The sequence below is a fragment of the Myiozetetes cayanensis genome, unplaced genomic scaffold (assembly GCF_022539395.1).
Source record: "Myiozetetes cayanensis isolate MyiCay16 unplaced genomic scaffold, myiCay2020 scf30, whole genome shotgun sequence".
NCBI classification, from domain to species: Eukaryota; Metazoa; Chordata; class Aves; order Passeriformes; family Tyrannidae; genus Myiozetetes; species Myiozetetes cayanensis.
The window spans coordinates 4,074,725-4,095,965 of record NW_026087522.1 but is presented as its reverse complement, the minus strand read 5'-3'; the positions used below and the strand labels follow the sequence as shown (position 1 = coordinate 4,095,965).

General features: G+C 50.8%; 1 protein-coding gene across 10 annotated transcripts in view; it reads left to right on the top strand.

Annotated features, from left to right (window-relative positions):
* TSPOAP1 (TSPO associated protein 1) overlaps positions 1-21,241 on the top strand; it is a 60,202-nt gene that overhangs the window by 34,898 nt on the left and 4,063 nt on the right. For 3 of the 10 annotated variants that reach the window (XM_050325952.1, XM_050325954.1, XM_050325958.1), the window contains 15 exons: positions 1,261-1,370; positions 2,787-3,602; positions 4,116-4,267; positions 4,949-5,530; positions 6,613-6,891; positions 7,153-7,332; positions 9,837-10,961; positions 11,549-11,672; positions 11,825-11,976; positions 12,403-12,571; positions 14,837-14,908; positions 15,290-15,328; positions 16,238-16,341; positions 18,204-18,275; positions 18,876-19,004. In XM_050325952.1, the coding sequence (XP_050181909.1) occupies positions 1,261-1,370; positions 2,787-3,602; positions 4,116-4,267; positions 4,949-5,530; positions 6,613-6,891; positions 7,153-7,332; positions 9,837-10,961; positions 11,549-11,672; positions 11,825-11,976; positions 12,403-12,571; positions 14,837-14,908; positions 15,290-15,328; positions 16,238-16,341; positions 18,204-18,275; positions 18,876-19,004 (4,105 nt within the window). Of the gene's footprint in view, positions 1-1,260; positions 1,371-2,786; positions 3,603-4,115; positions 4,268-4,948; positions 5,531-6,612; positions 6,892-7,152; positions 7,333-9,836; positions 10,962-11,548; positions 11,673-11,824; positions 11,977-12,402; positions 12,572-14,836; positions 14,909-14,988; positions 15,053-15,289; positions 15,329-16,237; positions 16,342-18,203; positions 18,276-18,875; positions 19,005-21,241 lie in introns of those variants that run through there. The other 7 variants (XM_050325955.1, XM_050325957.1, XR_007630126.1 and 4 more) reach the window with 6 other exon arrangements.

Genomic DNA, 21,241 nt, shown 5'->3' with positions numbered 1-21,241 from the left:
CCTTTCAACCAAAAGCACAGCAAGCTCAGTAGCTGTTCAGTGACCAGCACTGTGTGAGACTTTTCCTTTCTTTCAATATGATACTATATTGAAAATTCACTTTGAATTGGCATATTCCTTGAAATGTCTATTTTTTTTTCAGAATAGTCCAAGAAATTTTCTCCCAAGAAATCTTATTCCAACAATTAAGAAAATTTCTAGAATACCTGAAGATTTTGGCCAAAATCTTTCTGGCTGTAATTTTTAAAGGACAGGGAAAAAACCCCACCGAATAAACTCATGTTTTTTGTGTTAATAACTGTTTCTGTCCACTGAGCATCATGGTCAAACTCATTACTATTTATAATTCAAAGAGTATTGACATATCCTTCAGCTTTTACACTGAGGATTGGAAGGAAGAGACTTGGGATGATTCTGTGCTTGTGAGGAACACATCAAACCTGACCTGTGTCTTCTTGTCAGAGTTTTGAGTACAAAAGGTCTCTGTGAGCTGAAGGAGACCTTAACATTGCTTTGGCACGTTGATATCCCTTTTAAAGGCTAAAAAGCAGGAATTGGTAGGAGGTGTTTGTAAAGATGTTTGCTGTGACATGAGGTCCTCTGATTATCTGAGGCTCCCTGGATAGGCAGGTTGGAATTACCTGCAGACCAAGTCATATCACCAGTGTATTTATAATTAGCATGCCAGTGAAGCATTTGGATTGCTGTTTAGAATGTGGAGTTGGAGCAGGAGAAGGAGGCACCACAACCTCTCTGTGCAGCCTGTCCCAGTGCTCAGTGACCCTCAGAGGAAAGGTTTTTCCTCAGGTTCAGGTGGAAGTTCCTGTGTTTCAGTTTGTGCCTGTTGCCCCTTGTCCTGTCTCTGGGCACCAGTGAAAAGAGCCTGGTCCCATCCTCTTGACACCCACCCTGAAGATATTTGTGTGCATTGGTAAAATTCCCTTTCAGTTGTTTCTTCTCCAGGATCTGAATCCCAGATCCCTCAGCCTTTCCTCAGGACAGAGATGCTCCAGTCCCCTCATCATCCTCATATCTCTGTTCCTTCAGATGTCACAAGACATCTGTTCTGCTCCTCAGAAAATTACCTATTATTAATTATTATTATGTGCAAACTGTAGTTTTGACCTTTGCCTGTGGAATTTGCTGCTTGCAAGGGTGGATGAATTCCCAGTGAATTGAAAGCTTGTCAACATCACAGCTCGAATGTGCTGCTGGGGAAGTTCCTATGCAAATTAAGTCTTCCTACTGTAAATATTTCAGCTACAATCCTTTTGATGGACCTAATGAAAATCCAGAGGCAGAGCTTCCACTGACTGCTGGAGAATATATTTACATCTATGGGGACATGGATGAAGATGGCTTCTTTGAAGGTGTGTTCTAACAGAATGAAATGTGGCTGAACTCCTGTGGAGAGTTGATCTCTCTCCAAAAAAAACCGAGAGAATTTAGTGAATCTTGAAACCTCAGGATAAAGGTTCTCTGCCCAAAGTTAGTTTGTTAGAGGAAAGAGCAGATTCTGTTGGAAAGAGTTTATTTATGTCATGATTAAATTAAGTCTAAAACATGAGATCCTGATCTGGTGGTTTCAGTGGGAATTTTGCCACTGCTTTCAGCGCAGCTCCAGGTTTCATCCCCAGGTGGTTCCTCCCTCTCCATGGAGAGGAGCCTGTTCAGCCCCAGGCAGATGGGCTGTTTCCCTCCTCCCAGAGGCTGTGAGCCAGAGCTGCAGCAGGTCCTGGTCTTTATTGCCTCCTGCTCTTCTGGCAGAGAGGGAATGAGACAACCCACCCAAACTACAACTGGGATCCTCCTTGGTGTCACACAGCGTGTTTCTGTTTTGGCCCCTTTGCAAACGTGATCCTGGTTGATTTTAAGAGGCAGATGGATTGAAACCAAGAATTGTTGGCTGTCAATTTGTACTGGTGGTTTTTATGGAGCCACTTAAGGACTGAAGGATCCTGATTTCCTGAGGTGCTTTGCAAGAGCTGAGGCAAATGCATGGGTGTTGCACTGCTTGCTCTGTGACTGCTCTGCCTCCTTTTTTCTTTCTTTCTTTCTTTCTTTCTATTCCCAAGCTTCTCATATATTTCTTTATTTGTCTTTTTGTTTCTTGGTTAAAGAATAAAAAGGTTGTTCTTCACTAACCTTTTCTGCTTTCCCTGCTTTCAGTTGATTTGCTGTAGGCAGAGTTTGGAAGGGGGAAGGCAGTGCAGTCCCTACTCCTTTGTGGTTTGGTGGGTCTTGCACGGACCAGGTGCTGTGTGTCCCTTGTCCCCACAGGTCATTTTGGGACACCTTTAGTCCAGGACTCAGCTTAAGAAAGGAGGGAGCTAAAAGGAAGGCCAGTGCTGAATACAGAGCTGGAAAGATGGACTTTCTTGAGGAAGTACTACAAACCCCAAATCTCTGTGGCTGGGAGAAGACATAAAGTCATCAATCTGCACAGTTTGGCAAGGCTAGAAAAGTTAGTGAAGGAACTGTGGTGAGGAAAAATGGGATAATGAAGAAGGAGAAACCCTTTAGCTAGTTACACAACCCAACTTTCCGCTTAGCTGGCTCTGGAATGCGTGGAGCAGTGAGTCTTCAGTGTGGCCATTGGGATCTAACAGGGTAGCCCTTGGAAGTGCAGGAAACGCTGCCAGGAATAACCTCCCAGAGGTTTTTTTTTCATTCCTGAGTGCAGAGCAGTTGTGACCCAGTGTGGATGTTGTCCCCTAGTCCTCACAGATGGGTTGGAAGGCTGAATGGCAGGTGCAGTGGTAACAGGTCTCCTGTTTTCTGTTTAGGGGAGCTGATGGATGGCCGGCGAGGGCTGGTGCCCTCCAATTTTGTTGAGCGGGTTTCTGATGATGACCTCGTGACGTTTCTGCCTCCGGAGCTGAATGATCTCACTCATAGCTCGTACCACGAGAAAAGTTTGGTCAGTGCAAGCACCAGCAGTGGAGATAAGAGTGATTTCTCCATTGAAGAGAGTAGCATCAGCCCGCTGGCCAGTAGAGCAGAAGGAGACCAGGAGGAGCCCGTTAGTCACACAGCAGTGCCTTACCCACGAAAACTGACTCTGATCAAGCAGCTTGCCAGAAGCATAGTTGTAGGCTGGGACCCACCTCTCTTGCCAGCTGGCTGCCCAGACATACAGAGCTACAACATCTACGTGGACGAAGAGCTACGTCAGAACGTGAAGAGTGGCCTTCAGACCAAAGCAGTGATTGAGAAGCTGGACTTGCAGAGCAAGGCCTACCGCGTGTCCGTGCAGGCGGTGACCGAGCATGGCAGGTCCGACAGACTGCGCTGCACCTTCTTTGTGGGGCAGGATTGTGGGGTGGCACCCACCATGCTCAAAGTCAGGAGTGTCACTGCCACGTCAGCAGAGGTCACGTGGCTCCCCTGCAACAGCAACTACAGCCACGCCGTGTACCTCAACGGGGACCAGTGCGACGTGACCAAGCCCGGGGTCTACTGGTACACCTTCCACAACCTGCAGCCCAGCACCCAGTACGTGGCCAAGCTGGAGGCCAGGCCCATGAAAACACCCTGGGAAGAGGTGCCAGAGGGGCAGGAGCAGGACTCAGCTGTGATTCACTTCACTACCCCACTAGCAGGTATCCCATGCAGTGCTTGGAGCCGTGCGCTCGGCCGTTCCCTTGCTGGGAAGCCTTGGGATGAAGGGAGGCCAGGTTGATTAGGTCCCAAAGCCTGAGGTGCTGTACTGGTTTTTTTGTCTTAATGTTTTTCTTCTTTGTTTTATGATTTTATTACCCCCTTTGCTTTGGTTTGCTGTGGGAAGACCCCCTCCCTGTGCTGGTTGCAGCATGCCTGCCGGGCAGGGCAGGGCAGGGAGAGCTGGTTTGCCATGACCTCCCTCAAAGGGTCGCTGCATCTTGGCCTCAGCTACTTTTGCAAAGTTCTGTTTTCTCTGCATTAAAGCTTTCACAGAACAAGAGCACCTTGTTTCCTCTGGCTCTGCCTGTCGTTTCTCAGGACTAACCTGGCTGTTCTAGTTCAGTTCTGCAGTGGCAAAGCTGGTGTGGGTGTTTGCTCTTTGAGTCTAACCAAAGCTGAGCTTTATGCTGTAACCAGGTAAGCAAGGGGAGCGTGTTTTTGGTCTTCCACAGGCACACCTGATGCTCCTTTGGATGTCCAGGTAGAAGCTGGTCCCTCTCCAGGTATCCTTGTTATCAGCTGGTTACCTGTCACCATTGATGCCGAGGGGTCTTCCAACGGGGTCCGAGTCACCGGCTACGCCGTGTACGCCGATGGACAGAAGGTTGGTGCTGAGGGCTGGGCAGGAGGGGCTGGGGCTGGAGTAGCAGGCGGTGTCACAGCCTCAAAGCGTGGAAAGTTGGATCCAGAAGCATGTCCTGAGGAGGCAGTCACAGTCCTTAGCCTGGAAAGGCATCTCTCCAGAATTTTGATGTGCTTTTGATGTAGCTAAGCTGGGAAAGCTCCTGTGGCAGGACCTTTGAGTAGCAAAACAGGACAGTTAGTGTCAATCTCTGCTCACCTCAGACACTGGCCTGATCCTTGGGGAAGGAAGGAGCTCAGTGAGTCCACAGGGCACTAGTACAAGGACACAGCCCTAGGGCTTGTCTCTGGCCTGTGAGGAGTGAGGTGTAGTCTCCATCAAATAATGTGCATCAAAAACAGTGTGACCAGCAGGGACAGGAAGGGGATTTTCTCCCCTCAGGTGAGACACCACCTGCAGTGCTGCCTCCAGCTCTGGGGCACTGATGTCAGAAGGAGCAAATCCAGAAGAGTGGCAAATACAGTCATGTTTTATAGAATGTGATTATGGTGACAATTTCCCTTTACTGTTCATTCTGCCCTCAGAAGGTGAGAATTCTGCACACCTGCTCTCCAGAGTTTGGTGTCTGTCTTAACTCTGGGTCAGTTGTTCTTCTCAGAAGGGTGCACAAACAGTAATTCCTCCCTGTTCTTTGGCTCTCAGGTGATAGAAGTTACTTCTCCAACAGCTGGGAGTGTCCTGGTGGACCTGTCCCAGCTCCAGATGTTCCAGGTGTGCCGGGAGGTTTCGGTGAGGACGATGTCTCAGTACGGGGAGTCGGTGGATTCAGTTCCAGCCCAGATTTCCTCGCTCTTGCTCCGAGCCTATCCCTGCACTTCGCCTGCCTCCACCACTGTTACCTCCAGGCTGCCCAGGGGGGTTCCCAGGGGCTCCCTGCCTGCCCACAGCCCATCCACACACCCCACTCCTGCGCTCCTGCTCCAACAGAACATTCCTGCCGAGAGCTCAGATGCCAAATTGACTGATGTCTCCTCCGGCTCCACCGGCCCCGTGCGGGCTCTGCCAGAGAAAGCCTCCTCAGCAGCACACCTCTCCTCTCCCAGTGCTCCCTTGGGGCAGGATCTGGGCACTTCCCCACAGGGACTGGATGCTGCAGGAGACAAGAAATGCCTGTCTGTGCCTCCCCAGCAGGCTGGGAACACAGTGCTCCCTGGGGAGGGCACGGAGCCTGGCCCTGCCAGGGAACCAGGATTGCAAGGCCTGGGAGAAGGCACAGAGGTGCAGGTAAGTGCTGCCATCTCCTGCCCAGTGCCGTGTGTGCTGGCAAGGGGGGTGGAACAAAATGCCAGTGAACATCTTTGTGTGACACTTTTGCCTTTGGGCCATCATCCAGTGGTTGGGAAACCCTCAGGGAGTTTTGGCTGCTACTGTGTACAGGTGGAGTTCACCTCTTGATCAGCAGATCAGGAACAGGGTCAGGAAAGCAAGAATTTGCAGAGTTAGAGGATGAAAAGAGTGTTCCCTCCTTTGTACAGTGAAATGGATGCTCCCAGGATGGAAATTGTCCTTCCCACTTGAGATGTGAGTGTTCACTTGGCTGTCAAGAAAGGCAAACAGCTGTCTGGCTTTGTCTGAGCCCAGGGGATATTTAGAAGCCTTGTGTTTGAATCTCCCTGGAATGTGATCCTTCAATATTTTGAAAGTAGATAAGGACAGGGCTGTGCTCCATTGCAAAATGCAGGGAGGCTCCCTTGGTTAGAGTGAGAGAACAAGGTGCTTGATGAAGGCCCACCTGCCTTCCCTTCCTTGTTCCTGGGGCTCTATTCCTCCATCTCCCAGAAGTTTTCTGAAACACCAAACTGAACTGGTTGGAAAACAGATGAAAAATACCTTCCTGTAATCCAGCTAGGTGACCTATTCAGGAGCTTGTTGTTCTTCCTGTGTATATTCTTCTTCATTAATTCCTCTTTTCTTCACAGCCTTTACAGCTCCAGGGTAGTGCCAAACCAACCTGCCAGGGGTGTGTGGGACATTCCTCTGGCAGAGGAGAGTGGGAAATGACTTTGTACAGTTTGGGCTCTTCTTGCTATTTTTACACTGGTTATTGTCAGTACAGTTCTGGGGCTTTACCTGAGCCAGGTGAGGTGGCCAGAGCTGCAGCAGTAGAGGCACCAAATGTCCCTGGTGACAGGGATGGGTTTGTTTCAGGGCTGGCCAACCTCCCCAACTGCCAAAATATTCAAATGCCAACAGCACAGAGCACATCAGAGGTTCACAGAGTTTGGGGTGATAGGGACACCTTTTTGGTACTTAAGTACCCTGAGATACCTCCCCTTGATTTCCATGATTTTTGGTTCGTTTCCCAGATGGAACAATCTGGATCCAAAGCTCCAGAGGTGGAAGGCCCCTGTGACAGCAGCGTGAAGCTCCATGTGGACACCTGCTCAGTGGAGGAGCCCCCCAAAGGTCCCAGTGCTGACAGAGAGCAGGCAGAGGAGAAGCACCCGAGCCCAGAGCCTGTGTCCTCGACCAGCCAGGCTGAGGGGACACCGGATGCCTTCCGAGATGGGACCACGGGTGGGAGCAGCTGCAGGTTGTCTCCTGGCAAGGAGGTGATGAAAGAAATGTCCAGAGTGAAAAGAGAGGTTTGTTTAACCTTGGATGAGTGTCTGTGTCCGTGGAGAGGTGTGGATGGTGTTAAACATCCCGAGTTTTCCAGCCTTAGGCAGTGCTGTTCTGCAGGCTGATGGCTGTGTGTGTGTGTCCACGTGTTGCTGCCTTGGGTGCTTCCCACTTTTTTTCCTGCCACTCTTGAGCTGTGTGTGTGCTAGAGACAGGAAAAACACTCCTTTATTGCTGGAATAGAGCCTGGGAGGACTGAGAAAATCTGTTTTGCTTTTCAATAGCAAGAAGAAAAACTGGCTGAAATGGGCCGCCGGCAGCTGACCCTGTTCTCTGAGCACAACCGCAGCTCTGAGCTGTCCGATATTTTGGAAGAGGAAGAAGAGGATGAACTGTCTTCAGAAGCTCTGGAAGACAAGAAATGGGACCAGAGTGAGCCATATAACCAGGAGAATGGGGAAAAGGTAACTTGTCCAGGGCTCTGCTTGTGGGGAGTGCCAGTGCAGCCATCCCATGCCATCAGCTCACAGGAGGAGGTGCTGGGCTGAGCCCAGAGCTCCCAACAGTGCTTTCCTAAGGTCCTGCCTGCTCTGCTTGTACTCCCAGGCTTAAGGTAGTAAAAACACAAGTTCTGGGGAGAGGGAAGGGTGTTTGTATGCAATGAGTGTAGCTGGGGTTTAATTAGTTAAAAAAAATTAGTTAGAAAAACACACAGTGTGATGTGAACTTTAGAACCCAGGGTTAAAATTGATCCTATTGAACAAGTTCTTAGCACAGATATAAACAGGGAACAGATAGGGATCTGGAAATCCACCCATCTGTGGATCCTGTACCAGCTCACCTTCCCTCCTAAGGCAAAACAGGCATGGGATTCTTGGGGTGTCCCATGCAGAGCCAGGAGTTGGCCTTGACTGCTGTGGGCCCCTTCCAGCTCAGGATATTCCATGATTCTATGATTTTTTTGGCTTAGACCTGGTTGTTAGACAAGGCTTAGACCAACCCAACCAGGGATGGCTTGTAGGAGCAGAGCTGTGTCTTTGCAGTTCAGTAGCTGCAAGGGAGGAAATGCTGAGTGACCAGATTAATTCACGTTCCAAGAGTTCCAGCTGGTTCATGTGTTTGGATGCACCTGTGGCAGGTGATGTGCTTCCAGCTGTGTGGCTGGGAAGTGCTGTGGAATCCTACAAATTACAGCAGTTGGGATGAACATCCATGAGAGAAGGTACTGAGGGGGAGAGACTGGGAAGTTAGAAGGATTTGCAGGAAGTGTGCTATGTCTGGATGGCAAGAAAGCACCATCTTTGGGGTTTTTTTATGCAACCAAAAAACATTTGTAGTTGATGGTGCCCTGTGTGGCTGCTGCTCTGCAGGGATGGGGCTGGGGAGCACTAAATGGCAGCAGACAGTGCAGTGAGTCTGGAATAAATTTGCTACTGCTCCTTTTCTCCTTCTGAAGGAGCTTCTGCTTCCCAGGTGAGGGCTTGGACCTGCAGTGCAGCCTGTCCAGAGCTTCAGGACAGCCTGGTGGCTGGAGGGGCTGGGAAGGAAGGAGCTGTTGGAAGGGCTTCCACCTGCTGGGATTGCACTGAAAAAACATGGAAGAAAAGCAGTTTCCTGAGAGGAGAAAAGAGGAAATAAGAACATTCAAGAACACCATTCTTTGTTTGTTTGTTTTTTCTGAGTGTTTTATTGGCCTAAATGATTTTGGTTGGTTGGGTTTTTTTTCCTGTTGAGCTGAGCAAACTGATGCTTCTTGATCTGATAAAGTGATTGTTTTCTGTCCAGGCAGTGACAGGGTGAGGGTGACAAGATGCTGAATGGGGAGAGGACATCAGGGTCAGGAAGCTTTAGGGCACAGAGCTCCCAACGCTGCCTTACAGAGTGAAGGGAGATGGTGAATGGAGCAGGCCAAGTCCCAGCAGAGCTGTTTTCTTGGATTCTGTGTATTTAGTTACATTTTCTGTTATCTCAGGACTCCTCAACCAACTCTTTCAGGATCTGGAGGATGAAAACAAGGAGAGGTGCTGCTTCTAAAATGATTAACCTCAAATAAGTTGTTTAATTTCTGAAAGCATTTATTATCTTAAAAGTAGAAGCCACAGGTTTGCAAACAACTAAAATAAGTCCTACCAGACTACTCCTAATTGCTACTTACAAGGTAGGAACCTAAAATGTCTTCAGAACACATAATGATATAAATTGTCAGGGAAGTTGAACAAGAGATTTCCAGAGGTATCTTCCAACCGAAATTACACCTGGGATCCTACCTTTTATTTTACTGTAAATACAATAAGAAACAAACCCATGAATTCTACAGTTGGTCCATGACAAATGTTAAAATTCAGCAGTGTTCTCCCCAAAATTTACTGTAACCTGGTAGGCCCTCACCCAGCTGCAAGTGTGTGCGCCCCTTTTGAGGTGAAAGGTTTTCCTGTGTGTTTGTGGCACTTCTGGAAGGTGATGGGAAGGGCCCAGGACACGTCCTCCCACATCAGCAACATCTCCAAGGGGTGTCTTTAGTGCACAGGGCCATTCCCTGTGCTCCAGCACGAGGACAGAGAGTGGATGGGGGAGGCTGTGGGTCCGTGTGTGAGCTCAGCCCCAACGTGCAGGGCTGAGCTTCTCCTGCCCCTCATCCCAGCCTGGGGTGCCAAAGCCACGGGAAGCACGTGGCAGGAGGAGAGGTGCTGCAGGGAGTGGTGTGTGTGCAGGAGAGAGGCTGGGAGGGAGCTCTTCCATGCATTTGCCTTCCTCGCTTCCTGCTGCATTGCTGGTTCATCCGACTGTGTTTGCCAGAAGATCCATCGCTGTCTCTGCCCCTTCCCCTCGCTTGGCTGCAGCCACGGCTCCATCCTGCTGTGCTGGGAGGGAACCAGGGTCACTTTTGCCTCTCGTTTTAATGTTTATTTCCTCTCTTTTTTCCTCTGCTTGTCCTGGCTGTGGCTTTTCTCGGGGTCTGGGTGTACAGATGGATCTTTGTGATACTGACAGCGATGAGGAGATTCTGGAGAGGATACTGGAGCTCCCGCTTCAGAAGAGCCACAGCAAGAAGTTGTTCAGCATCCCTGAAGTGACTGAGGACGAGGAGGAAGAGGAGGATGAGAAGTGCGTGACGGAAGAAAAGGCAGACCCTCAAGATTCCTTGGAAACACACACCTACCGTTCAGGGAGACCAGAGAAGCCTCCCAACAGCAAGGAGCCGTTTCCAAAGGCAGATGGGAATAAAACCTCGGTGGTGTCTGCTCAGACTCCACGGGAGGAGCATGGTGCTAAGGAGAGCAGAGGGGATGCTGACCATGCAAACCCTGCCTTTGGCCAGCTGGGCTGGGCTCAGAAGAAGGCAAACTGGAACTGGGGCTACCAGGAGAACGATCCAAAGCCTGTGAGTGGGGCAAGTCCCTCTTGGAGCAAGAAGAAGGGAAGTAGCTATCAAGAGAAGATCCGGAGTCGGCCTGAGATGGGTAGGAAGAGACAGAGTGATTTAACAGAGCACTGCAGTCGCCTGCTGGGCAACTGCAGCCAGATGGGCAGTGGGTTATACAGAGCTCCCAGCCTCAGGGAGGAGCTCAACGTGGTCAGCAGTGCCAGTGGTAAGGAGGGGATGGATCTGTACAACCGTGCCAGACAAGGCACCCTAAGGAAAAAAACCCCAAAGGCAGGAGGTTCAGGGGGCACAGAACCTGCTGTGATGGCCACGTGCTGCTCCAGCCCCAGGAGCCTGGAGATAGACATTGAATACGACTCTGAAGAAGATCAGGATTCGACCTGTGCGTCCTCCCCTGAGAGCAGGCGGTGGCCAGAGAGGTTCCAGAGCTCTCAGGGCGACTGGAGTGATTGCTCCAGTCAGTCTGAGGCTCCTCACACAGATGGCAGAAGGGACCTGACCAGGCTGGAGATGATGGAAGAGCAGGGTTTGGAATGGGCCGGGTCTCCGAGCCGGCACGTGCGATTCTTCCAGCGGGAGAAGGAAGCCCTGAGATGTGAGAGCAGCTCTGAGGAGCAGGGCTGGGAGCTGGACTGTAAGTCACCTGGCTGGAGAAGGAGGCTCGAACATCCTTCGAAGGGGATACGTAGCACCTCCTTGCACAAAAGGGTTGGGTGACTTTTCCTATTCTGGCTTTGAAGCAGCTTGCAGTGGCTCTGGCTTCCCTCTGCTTCCCTGGCCTGCCTGTTATCTTGCTTTGTTCAGTGTTGTCCAGAGAAAGGAGGCTCCTCTAGGATTGTCTGGAAGAATATCTGAGAGATTCTGTAGTCCTGTGCTGCTCCGTGGCTTTTCTTGTAGTAGCTGCTTCTGCTTTTCCCGCTCCCTGACCGAGTGGCACCGATGCAGTATTCCTTTTCACTCTGGCTCTTCCTCCCCGTGGCAGGAGGCTGTGGGAGGGACCCACATGAAAATCCCTCCTGAAATAAGCTCATTTGTGTAATGTCATTGCCTCCCCTGGAAATGCCCTTTCCTGCCTCCTCACCCTCGCCCAGGGGATCGTCACTGGGGCCTGGCAGGGCTCCTGTCTGTCCTCAGATCTGTTTTCCCACTCCCTTGGTATTTCCAGCTCTAGAGTGTCCCTGAAGAGGAATGTTGCATTTGGGTGCTCTGCTCTTTGTGGAGTGCGTTTGGGCCGAGCGCTGCTCACTGAGTCACGAGGCAGAGGCTGCTACTAACTCTGGTGATTCCAATTGCAGGCATCCAGTAATAAAGATTCCAGGGGCCCGGAGCCGGCCGGCACAGCCTGGCAGGCTCCCAGCAGGAGACGCAGCAAGAGTGTGAGAAGAAGCCAAATGCAGAAACCTTTGCTCTCTAGTGCAGGTGAGCAGCAATGGGGAGAGGGGTGTGGGCAGCGGGAGACAGGGAAACTCCTGGAAAAGGCAGGGAGAGGCTGGCAGGGAGCATCTGAGCCGTGCAGGGCTGTGGCTCGGGAAGGGTGCTGATGTCCTCTCTGGTGTCCCCTCTGTGCACAGGTCCTCCCAGGAGCAGCGCTCCCGAAACCTCTGGCAAGGAGGATGGCGTTAGGATATTTGTGGCTCTCTTTGACTATGATCCTGTGTCTATGTCTCCTAACCCTGATGCAGCAGAAGAGGAGCTGCCATTTAAGGAGGGACAGATCCTGAAGGTAAAAGAGTAGTGAATTCCTCTTCTTGTGGATTCATCTGGTGTTCCAGGGACTTCCAGGGGAGCAGTGGGGCAGCACTGATCTCTTCTGTCTTGGGACCAGTGACAGAACCTGAGGGAATGGCTGGAGCTGTGTCAGGGCAGGCTCAGGGTGGATCTCAGCAAAGGTTCTTCCCCCAGAGGGTGGTTGGCACTGAACAGGCTCCCCAGGGCAGTGGGCACAGCCCCAAGGCTGCCAGAGCTCAAGGAATGTTTGGACAACACTCTCAGGTACAGGGTGGGATTGTTGGGGTGTCTGTGCAGGGCCAGGAGCTGAACTCCATGATCCCTCTGGATCCTTTCGAGCTCAGGATATTCCACGATTCTTTCTCTGTGCATCTCAGTCCCTGCAGCACCAACAGTGTCTGTCCTGTGCTTCCCCTTGCAGGTGTGTGGGGACAAGGATGCTGATGGCTTTTACAGGGGTGAATGTGCAGGAAGGGAGGGATACATCCCATGCAACATGGTCTCAGAAGTGCAGGTGGACAGTGATGAACTCAAGAAGCAGCTCCTGAAGCAAGGGTTCCTGTCTGCTGACACAGCCACGGAGAGCCAAGGTACTGGGTCTGTGTGTGCCCTGTCCTGAACTGTCAGCAGCTCAGTCGTGCTGTGGGGCCAGTGCAGCCCACCTGAACCATCCACAGGGCTGGCCTGGGATCTGCAGCCTGGCTTGGTGGCTGCACAAGCAGGGAGGTCTCTCTGGCTGAGGGAGGAAGGTGCTCCCAGCTCTCAGTTCATTCCTGACTCCACTGCAGCACTTGCAGCTGCTGGAGCTGCTCCTGCACTGAACTCAGTAGAGAGGGAGTGAGGCTGATCCTCGCTAGGGAGGGGGAGACAAAAAGGTCTGGAAGGCAGCTGAACGAGAGTTTTCACTCACTGAACCCATGGGGGTTGACCCTGCTCTTGGGTGAGGGAATCTGGGACTTGGGAATGGAGGAAGATGGGGGAGGAAAGGTGTGAGACAAGGCAGGCAGTCAGGAGTGTACAGGGAGCAGAGCAGGTCCTTGGGTTCATCTTTACTTGCTCCCTGGAGGATGTGGCTCAGTGCTTTGTGCACTGCAGAGACTTTCCTGTTTCTTCCCACTCATGTAGTGGGAGAGAGGAGAGGAACCATCCCTGGATGTGCAGCCAGCACAGCTCAGGCTCAGGGGCTGCCCCTGTGTCACCAGTGGAGTCCCAGTGCCTGTCCCTTACCCCTCCCATATCTCATCCTGCACCCTCTGTGTGCTCTGTGCTACCAGTGCCAATTGTTGGACCTGCTCCACTTGTTAAAACACGAGGAAATTCCTATTTTGGAATCCCTGTTTCCCTACCAGTTCTGCAGGGAAGAGCAGCACAAGTGTGGGTGGTGGCAGAGGTAAGCCCTGACTCTGCCTGGGCTGTTCCTCTGCCCCTTACAGGCACTGGGGATAAAAACCAACCAAGCATAAGGAGAAATGAAGCAGTCCAACTTGTTTCTGAGCAGGGAGATCCAGTATCCAGCCCCAGGAGGTCTTTAGATCTTTAAAGTCCCTTCCAATCCAAACCATTCTTTGATTCCAAAGGGCTGACATTGCCCAGCTCCAGAACGTGGGTCCCTGGAAGGTTGATCCTGAGGAGCACAGGGGTCAGAGGAGCTTGATGTTCTCACTATGTGATTTTTTTTTGGTAGGTGTGTCCTTCAGCCTCTCTCATGTGTAGGGAGAGGAGATTTGAGTAAGGTGTTTTTCACATCCATACTCTATTTTTCCTGTGTAGAAGAACCCAGAATCCAGTGTCCAGAGATGGCTGGATCCATATAGGGGCCTTTGTTCCCTCTGTGGATACACAAGGCTTTCTGTCCCTTGCCCTATTGGATACTCTTGGAAAAATCAAGGAACTCAATAGCTCTGAGACTTCATGAAACATGGAGAGTGTGAAAGTCTTCAGGAGGGGGGTGGTGGTTGTGGAAAATATGTACCTTGTGTGTGTGTGTGCAGGGAGTGACCACAGTTTCAGCACTGCTGAGGCCACACCTTGAATCCTGGGGTCAATTTTGGGCCCCTCATTGCAGGAAAGGCATTGAGGGGCTGGAGTGTGCAGGGAAGGGAACAGAGCTGGGAAAGGAGCAGCTGAGGGAGCTGGGGGGGCTCAGCCTGGAGAAAAGGAGGCTCAGGGGGACCTTCTGGCTCTGCAACTCCCTGACAGGAGGGGGGAGCCGAGGGGGGTGGTTGGAATTGATGATCTTAAAGGTCTTTTCCAACCTTAAAGATTCTCTGATCCCTTGGCAGCTGGGCTGGCTGTCCCTCTGCTGTTTTCCTGCTGCCATAAACCCCTCGTGACCCCTTGTCACAGCCTTGTAACTGAGGAAACACCCTGGAGTGCTGGTCTGGGCATTCCTTCTGCAGGTTCTTTGGGGATTTCATCCAGTACTGACCCTGCTCAGTGCAGAGGCTTTAGCCAGAGACCTCCCTAGATCCCTTCCCACCTCACCTGGCACTTTTGAGGTGTTAATGGAACAAGGTTTTATTTTGTCCTTGTAACGCTGCTTCTGAAAGTTAAATTGCAGCAAAGCCTGTCTGCTGTGGCCTGTGGAATGGCTGAAAGGCATGAGCACAGTGTGGATTTCTGTGTGTATTTGGGATGTGGATCGTGCCTCCCCCGAGTCCACATGCAAGGACTGGAGATTTGGGCCGTGCCCACAGAAATCACAGTGTCAGCTTCCCGGGGGAGGCACGTCCTGCCACTCTGTTCCCTGTTCACTCTTCAAAGTGCTTTTCACTTCCCATTATTCACTGTCTGTTTCTCTTGTCTATTTATTTGCCTTTTTTTTATTTTTTATTTTTTCTGGTATTTTGCTGAAGGAAATGGCACATTTTCTCCACCTCCACGCCGCCAAACCGTCCCTCCTCCAAAACCCAGACGCTCCAAGAAAGGTCTGTGTCAGCCACCACTTCCTCTTTGCTTTCTGCTCTAGGATTACAGTCTGCATTGAATTTTTACTACTTGCTTACAGGACCCCCCGATGTTTGTCTCTGTACGACTGCTAGGAAGTGGAAAGAGAGCCCATCCCTGTGCTGGTGTTAAGTTTTTAACAACAGTGATGTCTTTTATAGTTTTGGAGCTTGACCTCTGCTTCTTGTTACGTCCCTGAGTCCTGGTCCTGGTTACTGGCGTAGACTTTGAGTTGCATGACCAGTTTGCTTCTGTTGTTTGCTGCCTTGGTCTTTGTTCTTTTTTACTGTTGTTTGTCACTTGTGTCTCGTGGTCACTGTGGGAAGATGAGCTCTCACTGATGGGGCATTTCCTTCCTCCAGCAGGGCTGGATAAGCAGGAGAAGTTCAAGTCTCAGCCAGGTGAGAATTGCTCTTTTTTTCACCATGAGTAAGGAATGCACGATTGAAATACAGACTTCTTTTATGGTCAGGGGCCTGTGGTGCTGCTTGAGACTGTAAGAAAAGAAGAGTTTTAGTTCTTTTGATTTAGTAGTGGGTGCAGTGGCCTTTGACTAAGCAGGGAGTGTTTGCAGGGGGAGGGCACTCGTGGTTTTGCTGTGGAGGAGCAGGGAAAGCTCTCACTCATCCTTAGGATCCAAGGTCCCTTCAGAGGGTGCTCACTCTGCTTCATCTGGTGCATCATCTGTTGATGTCCAGAGAAGCCAAGGCAAACCCTCTGCCAGCCCATCCAGTGCTGACCTGAAACAGTTTAACTCCATGAGGGACTGGACAGTGAGTGTTTTCTGGAACTCCAGGCTTGGCTTTTGTAGGCTCAGAGCAGCTCTGTCAGTCATGGGCTGAGCAGGCAGGTGGGTGTGGAAGTGCAGTGTGTCCCCTGCACGATGAGATCCCTTTGTGCTGTTCCCCTGGCACTTGGAGGATAAATTTTGTAGCTCAACAGCAAATCACTGCATAGTGGGAGGAGAAATGTCCATTTGAGACACTGGAAGGAGCCTGCTGTGCTCTGTGTGTGTGTACACACATATATTTGTGTGAATAAATTGAAAGCATGATATAAAACATTCCTATATATTGGCAGAACACCAGGATGCTGGAATGGGGAGATGTCCCCATTTCTGTGCTTATGAGGTGATAGAGGAGATCAGAAAACTGCTTCACCAGACCTCTCTGAGGTCTCTCTCCATGCAGGTTCCCCCACTATTCTTTTTGCTCAGTTCACTACAAGAATGCTGAAGGAGTTGCTGTGATCTGGGATTTTGTCCTGGTACTTCCAGCTCAGGATATGATGGTTCATTTCTTGTCCTGCAGGGCAGAAACATGAAGACATTGAAGCAGAACTGCTGACTCCTTGCAGGATGGTGGCTGTCTTTGACTATAACCCCAAGGAGAGCTCTCCAAATGCAGATGTGGAGGTAACCACCAGCTGCTCACCCTTTTTAGAGGGTTCTTTTTCCTCTCCCTCTTTTCCTTCTATCCCAGAACACTTTGGTCCAACCAGAGTCTCAGGGAATCTGTGTTAGTGTCTCATGGCTTTGTGGCACGCTTGAGTGATTAAGGACTAAGCAGATCTGGGGCAGGAGGAATTCTTACCAACTGATGCAGGAAACACTCTGGGAAAAGGAAAAGCTGCTTAAGGGCTTGAAAGCGCTTCTGGTACTTGATGAGCATGACTTCTGTGTTAAATACCTGTGTGGGTATTTAAGCAGTATAGCAAGAAGATTGAACTCCAATTTAATGGATCAGTTTTCAGACTTCTTCTTTTTCAAGCAGTCCCTCCATGTAGAATCATAGAATCATGGAATAGGTTGGTTTGGAAGGGACCTTAAAGCTCATCCAGTCCCACCCCCTGCCATGGGCAGGGACACCTTCCACCAGCCCAGGTTGCTCCAAACCCTGTCCAACCTGGCCTTGGACACTTCAGGGATGGAAAGGAATAGAATTTAAACAGGAAGGGATATAATCCAAACAGCATTTTTGTGGATAAGCCTGTTCCAGGTGGAAAGGTGGCAGTGCAGAATCCTTCCTTCAAAAAGAAGATCAGCACATGCTCTGTTCTTTGTTCCCCCTTATCTCTGTTAGTCCACTCTGAGCAAACAGGAACGTGGGGTTTGGAGTCAGATCCTTTCCATGCATCCAGAAAGGAGTGTCTGGCCAAGACATGGCACAGCTTAGGGAATGCTGGGCCTCCCAAGCTGGGTGTGTCGTGAGCTGAACATCCTGCAGCTGAGGACAGTGTGTTTTAGGGAAGGTGGAATACCTTGGGGGACACAGTGAGAGCTTTTATCCAGGCAAAGAACACTTTGAGCCCTTGTCAGCAAAAAGGGGACTGTACCTTTTGCAGTGATTTGGTCTTCCTAGAACCTTCCTTACAGACAAGAGCTCAAATTCTTGGAACAAGCTGGTGCAGTTCTGTTGGAGATCCTCCCTCCAATATTCAGTCACTTGTTGTGCAGGAAGGGAGCAGCTGCTGCTTGTGAACTTGCAGCAGCCTCCTCCTAGGATCAGCTCTGTCATTCTGTGAGTTAAGCTCCCTGCAAGTGTCTCTCTGGGGCAAAGCAGTTCTCAGGCAGCAGGAGGAACCTGCAGCCTCCAGAGAGAACGTGAGGACCAGGGATATGATAAGGGAACATATTGGAAGTAGGTGCCTTCCAGCTGACACTTGGGAAGTGCCAAAGTGTCTTGAGTGGGACACAACCTGTTTGGAGCCTCCAGTGGGCAGACTGTCCCATTAGAAGAGGCTGCTGGCACCTTTGTCTTTGGCCCTGTGCCCCCCAGAGCGTGTGCTGGGGTGTCTGACAGGGCAGAGGGTGTGACAGTGTGTGTTGTGGCGTGGGCAGGTTCTCTTTCCAGGTCACATCTCCCTGTTTGTGTGGATTCCTGCCAGTGACTAATCCCTGAGCACTGCACACAGACAGGCTCCTCCAAGGGAGCAGGGTTTGTAATTACATGGAAAGAAATGAAAGATATTTCTGTGTTTGCTCAGCTTATCCTCAACGCACCTTTCCAGAGCAGGTGGTAGATCCTATTTTGAAGCTTTATTAAAACTGGTTTAAGAAGCAGGCTTGGCTCTTTGTCTTTAATTTATGAAATGCTTCCTTAGCAGTGAATTCCACAGGTATCCAGTGGCTCTTCTGAATCCTGGTCCAGCAAGACTAAACCCAGTGGGCTCCCTCTGTGAGGGTGACTGTGCAAGAAGCCCAGGGGATCCTGAGTTCTTGAAAGGAAATCCCAGGCAGAGCCTCTCCTGTGACCTCTGTTCTCTCCCTCTTTGCAGGCTGAACTGACTTTCAGTGCTGGGGACATTATCACTGTGTTTGGCTCCATGGATGATGATGGATTCTATTATGTAAGTGCAGGGGTTGGGAAGGTCCTGTGGCTGCACTGGAAGTTGTTGGAGTCTGTGGAGCAGCAGGAAAGCAAAAATCAGGGAACAAAGGATTCTGATTTTGGAAAAAAAAAAACAACCCCAACTTAATTTAGTGCAGGGCAGTTTGTTTCTGGCAATCCACGTTCCTGCTGTAAACCCAATATCATGGAATGGTTTGGGCTGGAAGGAACCTTAAAACACAACTCATTCCACCCCCTGCCATGGGCAGGGACACCTTCCACCAGCCCAGGTTGTTCCAAGCCCTGTCCAGCCTGGCCTTGGACACTTCCAGGGCTGGGGCAGCCACAGCTTCTCTGGGCAACCTGTGCCAGGGCCTCCCCACTCTTCCTGGGAAGGATTTCTTCCTATTATCTAACCTTTACTCTCTCCTGTGGTTTTGGGCTCTGAATTGTTCCACAGCTAAGGAGGGTGGGAGCTGTGGGATTTGCTGAGGATCCTTCCAACATGGGGGGGTTCTGGGCTTCTCTCAGGCCACTTCCCAGCCTTTTCTGCACCTCAAGTTACTATTTCTCCATCAGCCAGGAAACCTGATGTGAGAACTGAATGTTCATCTTGCAGGGAGAGCTGAACCAACAGAGGGGGCTCGTCCCATCCAACTTCTTGGAAGCTGCTCCTTTGGATGGAGACCTGGGGGAGGAATTTCACTCAAAAGATAAAGAAGCTTCTCCACTGAGTGCTGAGAGCCAGGTAAGGTGTGTGACTGCATGGACAGACACCCAGGCTGGGATGTGGCTGGAATTGGGCCTTGCACAGCATGCAGGATGGATGGAATCACTGGACTTGCTGCATGAGCCCAGTTCATCCCATGGGAGACACTCAGGGGTTCAGAGGGAGTGCTGGGAGCTCTTCCCAAAGACTTGTAGTGCAGAAGGAGGCACAAAGGAGTAAAACCTGCTGGGGTCTCAGTGTCACTGTGGTCAGGTGGGCAAAGAGCATCCCACATCCCACCAGCAAATTGTTTGGGTCCACAGAGGGATCAGTGGTGAAATCCTGCTGCAGGCAAAGCACTTCAGCAGCTCCCCAGACACAGGGAGTTCCTCAGTTATGCTCATATCCATGCCAGACAGTTCTGGGATTAGTGACACCCAACCACCAATGCTCTTCCACCCACCCTGAGTCAGATATATCCTAATCCAGGCCGAGGTGCTCCTGGATAAATCCAAAACACACTGAGGAGTTTCCCAAATGGATCTGTGGGATGGATCCTGGAGCTTTGAAAGCATCCCACCAATGCAGGGAATTCAGAGGTTAAGCCAACCCCTTGCATTATGTTGCTGATGTTCCTGGAACAAATGCTCAGGTAGGAAATTCGGGTCATCCCCCAGGCTCAGTGAGTCCTCAGGGGGTGAGGCCAAAAGCAGCTCCCTGGTCATTCCAGGACCTTGTGTCACTCCAGGGTGGGAGGCAGGGAGAGACCCAGCTCAGTCCCAGCTCCCCTGTGCTCAACCTTCAGTCGTCCCTGGGAGGTTGTTGGCTCCATGTGCTGGTCCCAGCCTCACAGCAGTGTTGGAGCAGCCCCAGGCTGGCTCAGAGCCAGTCCTTAGGGAATGTGTGGCCCTGCATCCAGCTCTGTTGAACGTTCCACTGGTGCCACCCCAGCTTCCCTGCTCTCTGCAGAATTCCTTGGCTTATTTCTCATGCTCAGCTCTTCTCTGTATCCACCTCCCCTTTCTGTCTTCAAGTGCTGCTTCATCTCCCTTAGGCTCCACCTCAGCCCCATCCCTTGATGCCTTCTCACACAGAGCAGGCCTGGCTCAGAGATCAGATTTGTGGGCAGCTTTCTGGATCATCTTCTGAGCTCAGCAGCTGTCTGGGAGCCCTGTGCTTCTCTGTTTAGGAACCTGGTCCCTGCTGGAGAATCACAGGTTAATCAGCTGTTACTGCCAGGGTTTAAGAGCCCTGAGGTGACACCAGTCTGAATTTCTGGGGTTCCTTCTTCAGCTTCCCTCTCAAAATGATTTGCTCTTCCCAAATTAACTCATCTGTTGGAATAGAGGGTGCCAAACGAGACCTGACCCAGTAAAACTAAACCAGGTGGAACTCTCAGTGTATCTTATTGCAGATCTTACCCTTCCCTCCAGCAGCACCAGGGCCTGTTTCAGGTGCTGGGGGTCGTTATTCCAGCCCCAGCCTGGGTTCTCCTGCAAACCAGGGGGAATTCAGGTAATTTTTCTGCCACTTGAAGGTGTGAAGGATTTGTAAAGCCCAAACCACTTTCCTCTCTGCTCTCCACTCCTGCTGGGCTCAGCAGTGGGTGACTGATCCCCTGGACACAGCAGGCCCAGATATCCCTGTGTGCAGAAGGCTGGAAGCTTTTTTTCCCGTGTTTCATGATTTTTTTTTTTTTTTACACTTTGAAACGTGTGAAAACAACCCACATAAAATAGCCACATTTCAGCCCTCAGACCTTCCCATTTGTCTCCAATCCTCTGTGCCAGAGATCCATTGGAGCTTCCCCTTGCACTGGCTCTGATTTGAGGTCTGCAGAGCAGGAACCTGCTGCCTTAGTTCAGGATGGATTTGGTACTTCTGGTATTCACCTGATCCATGAACTGCTGTTCTCTGTAGTCTGAAGGCTTGGAAAATTCAGGTGGTGATGGTTAAACCAATTTTATTTCAGTGGGAATCAACTTGAGCTCTCTAGACATGACTGTGCTTTGGCTGCTTGTGTGTTGTGCCAACCTGACTCCTGTCCTGCTTCATCCCTGCTTCACCTGGATCCCTGTCCTGAGGAATTCTGGCTTAGCACTCTTAGCACTCCTCCTGCTTGTGCCCTGCAATCCAGATCTGCCTGAACAGCTTCCCCCATGAAGGGCACCTTTTCCCCCTTTCAAAAGTGGTACATTTACCCTGCTCAGAACCAAACTTGTGTTTATGAACTGCATTTAAGTGTGTTTAGTGATAACTGAGGGGGCAGAATCTCA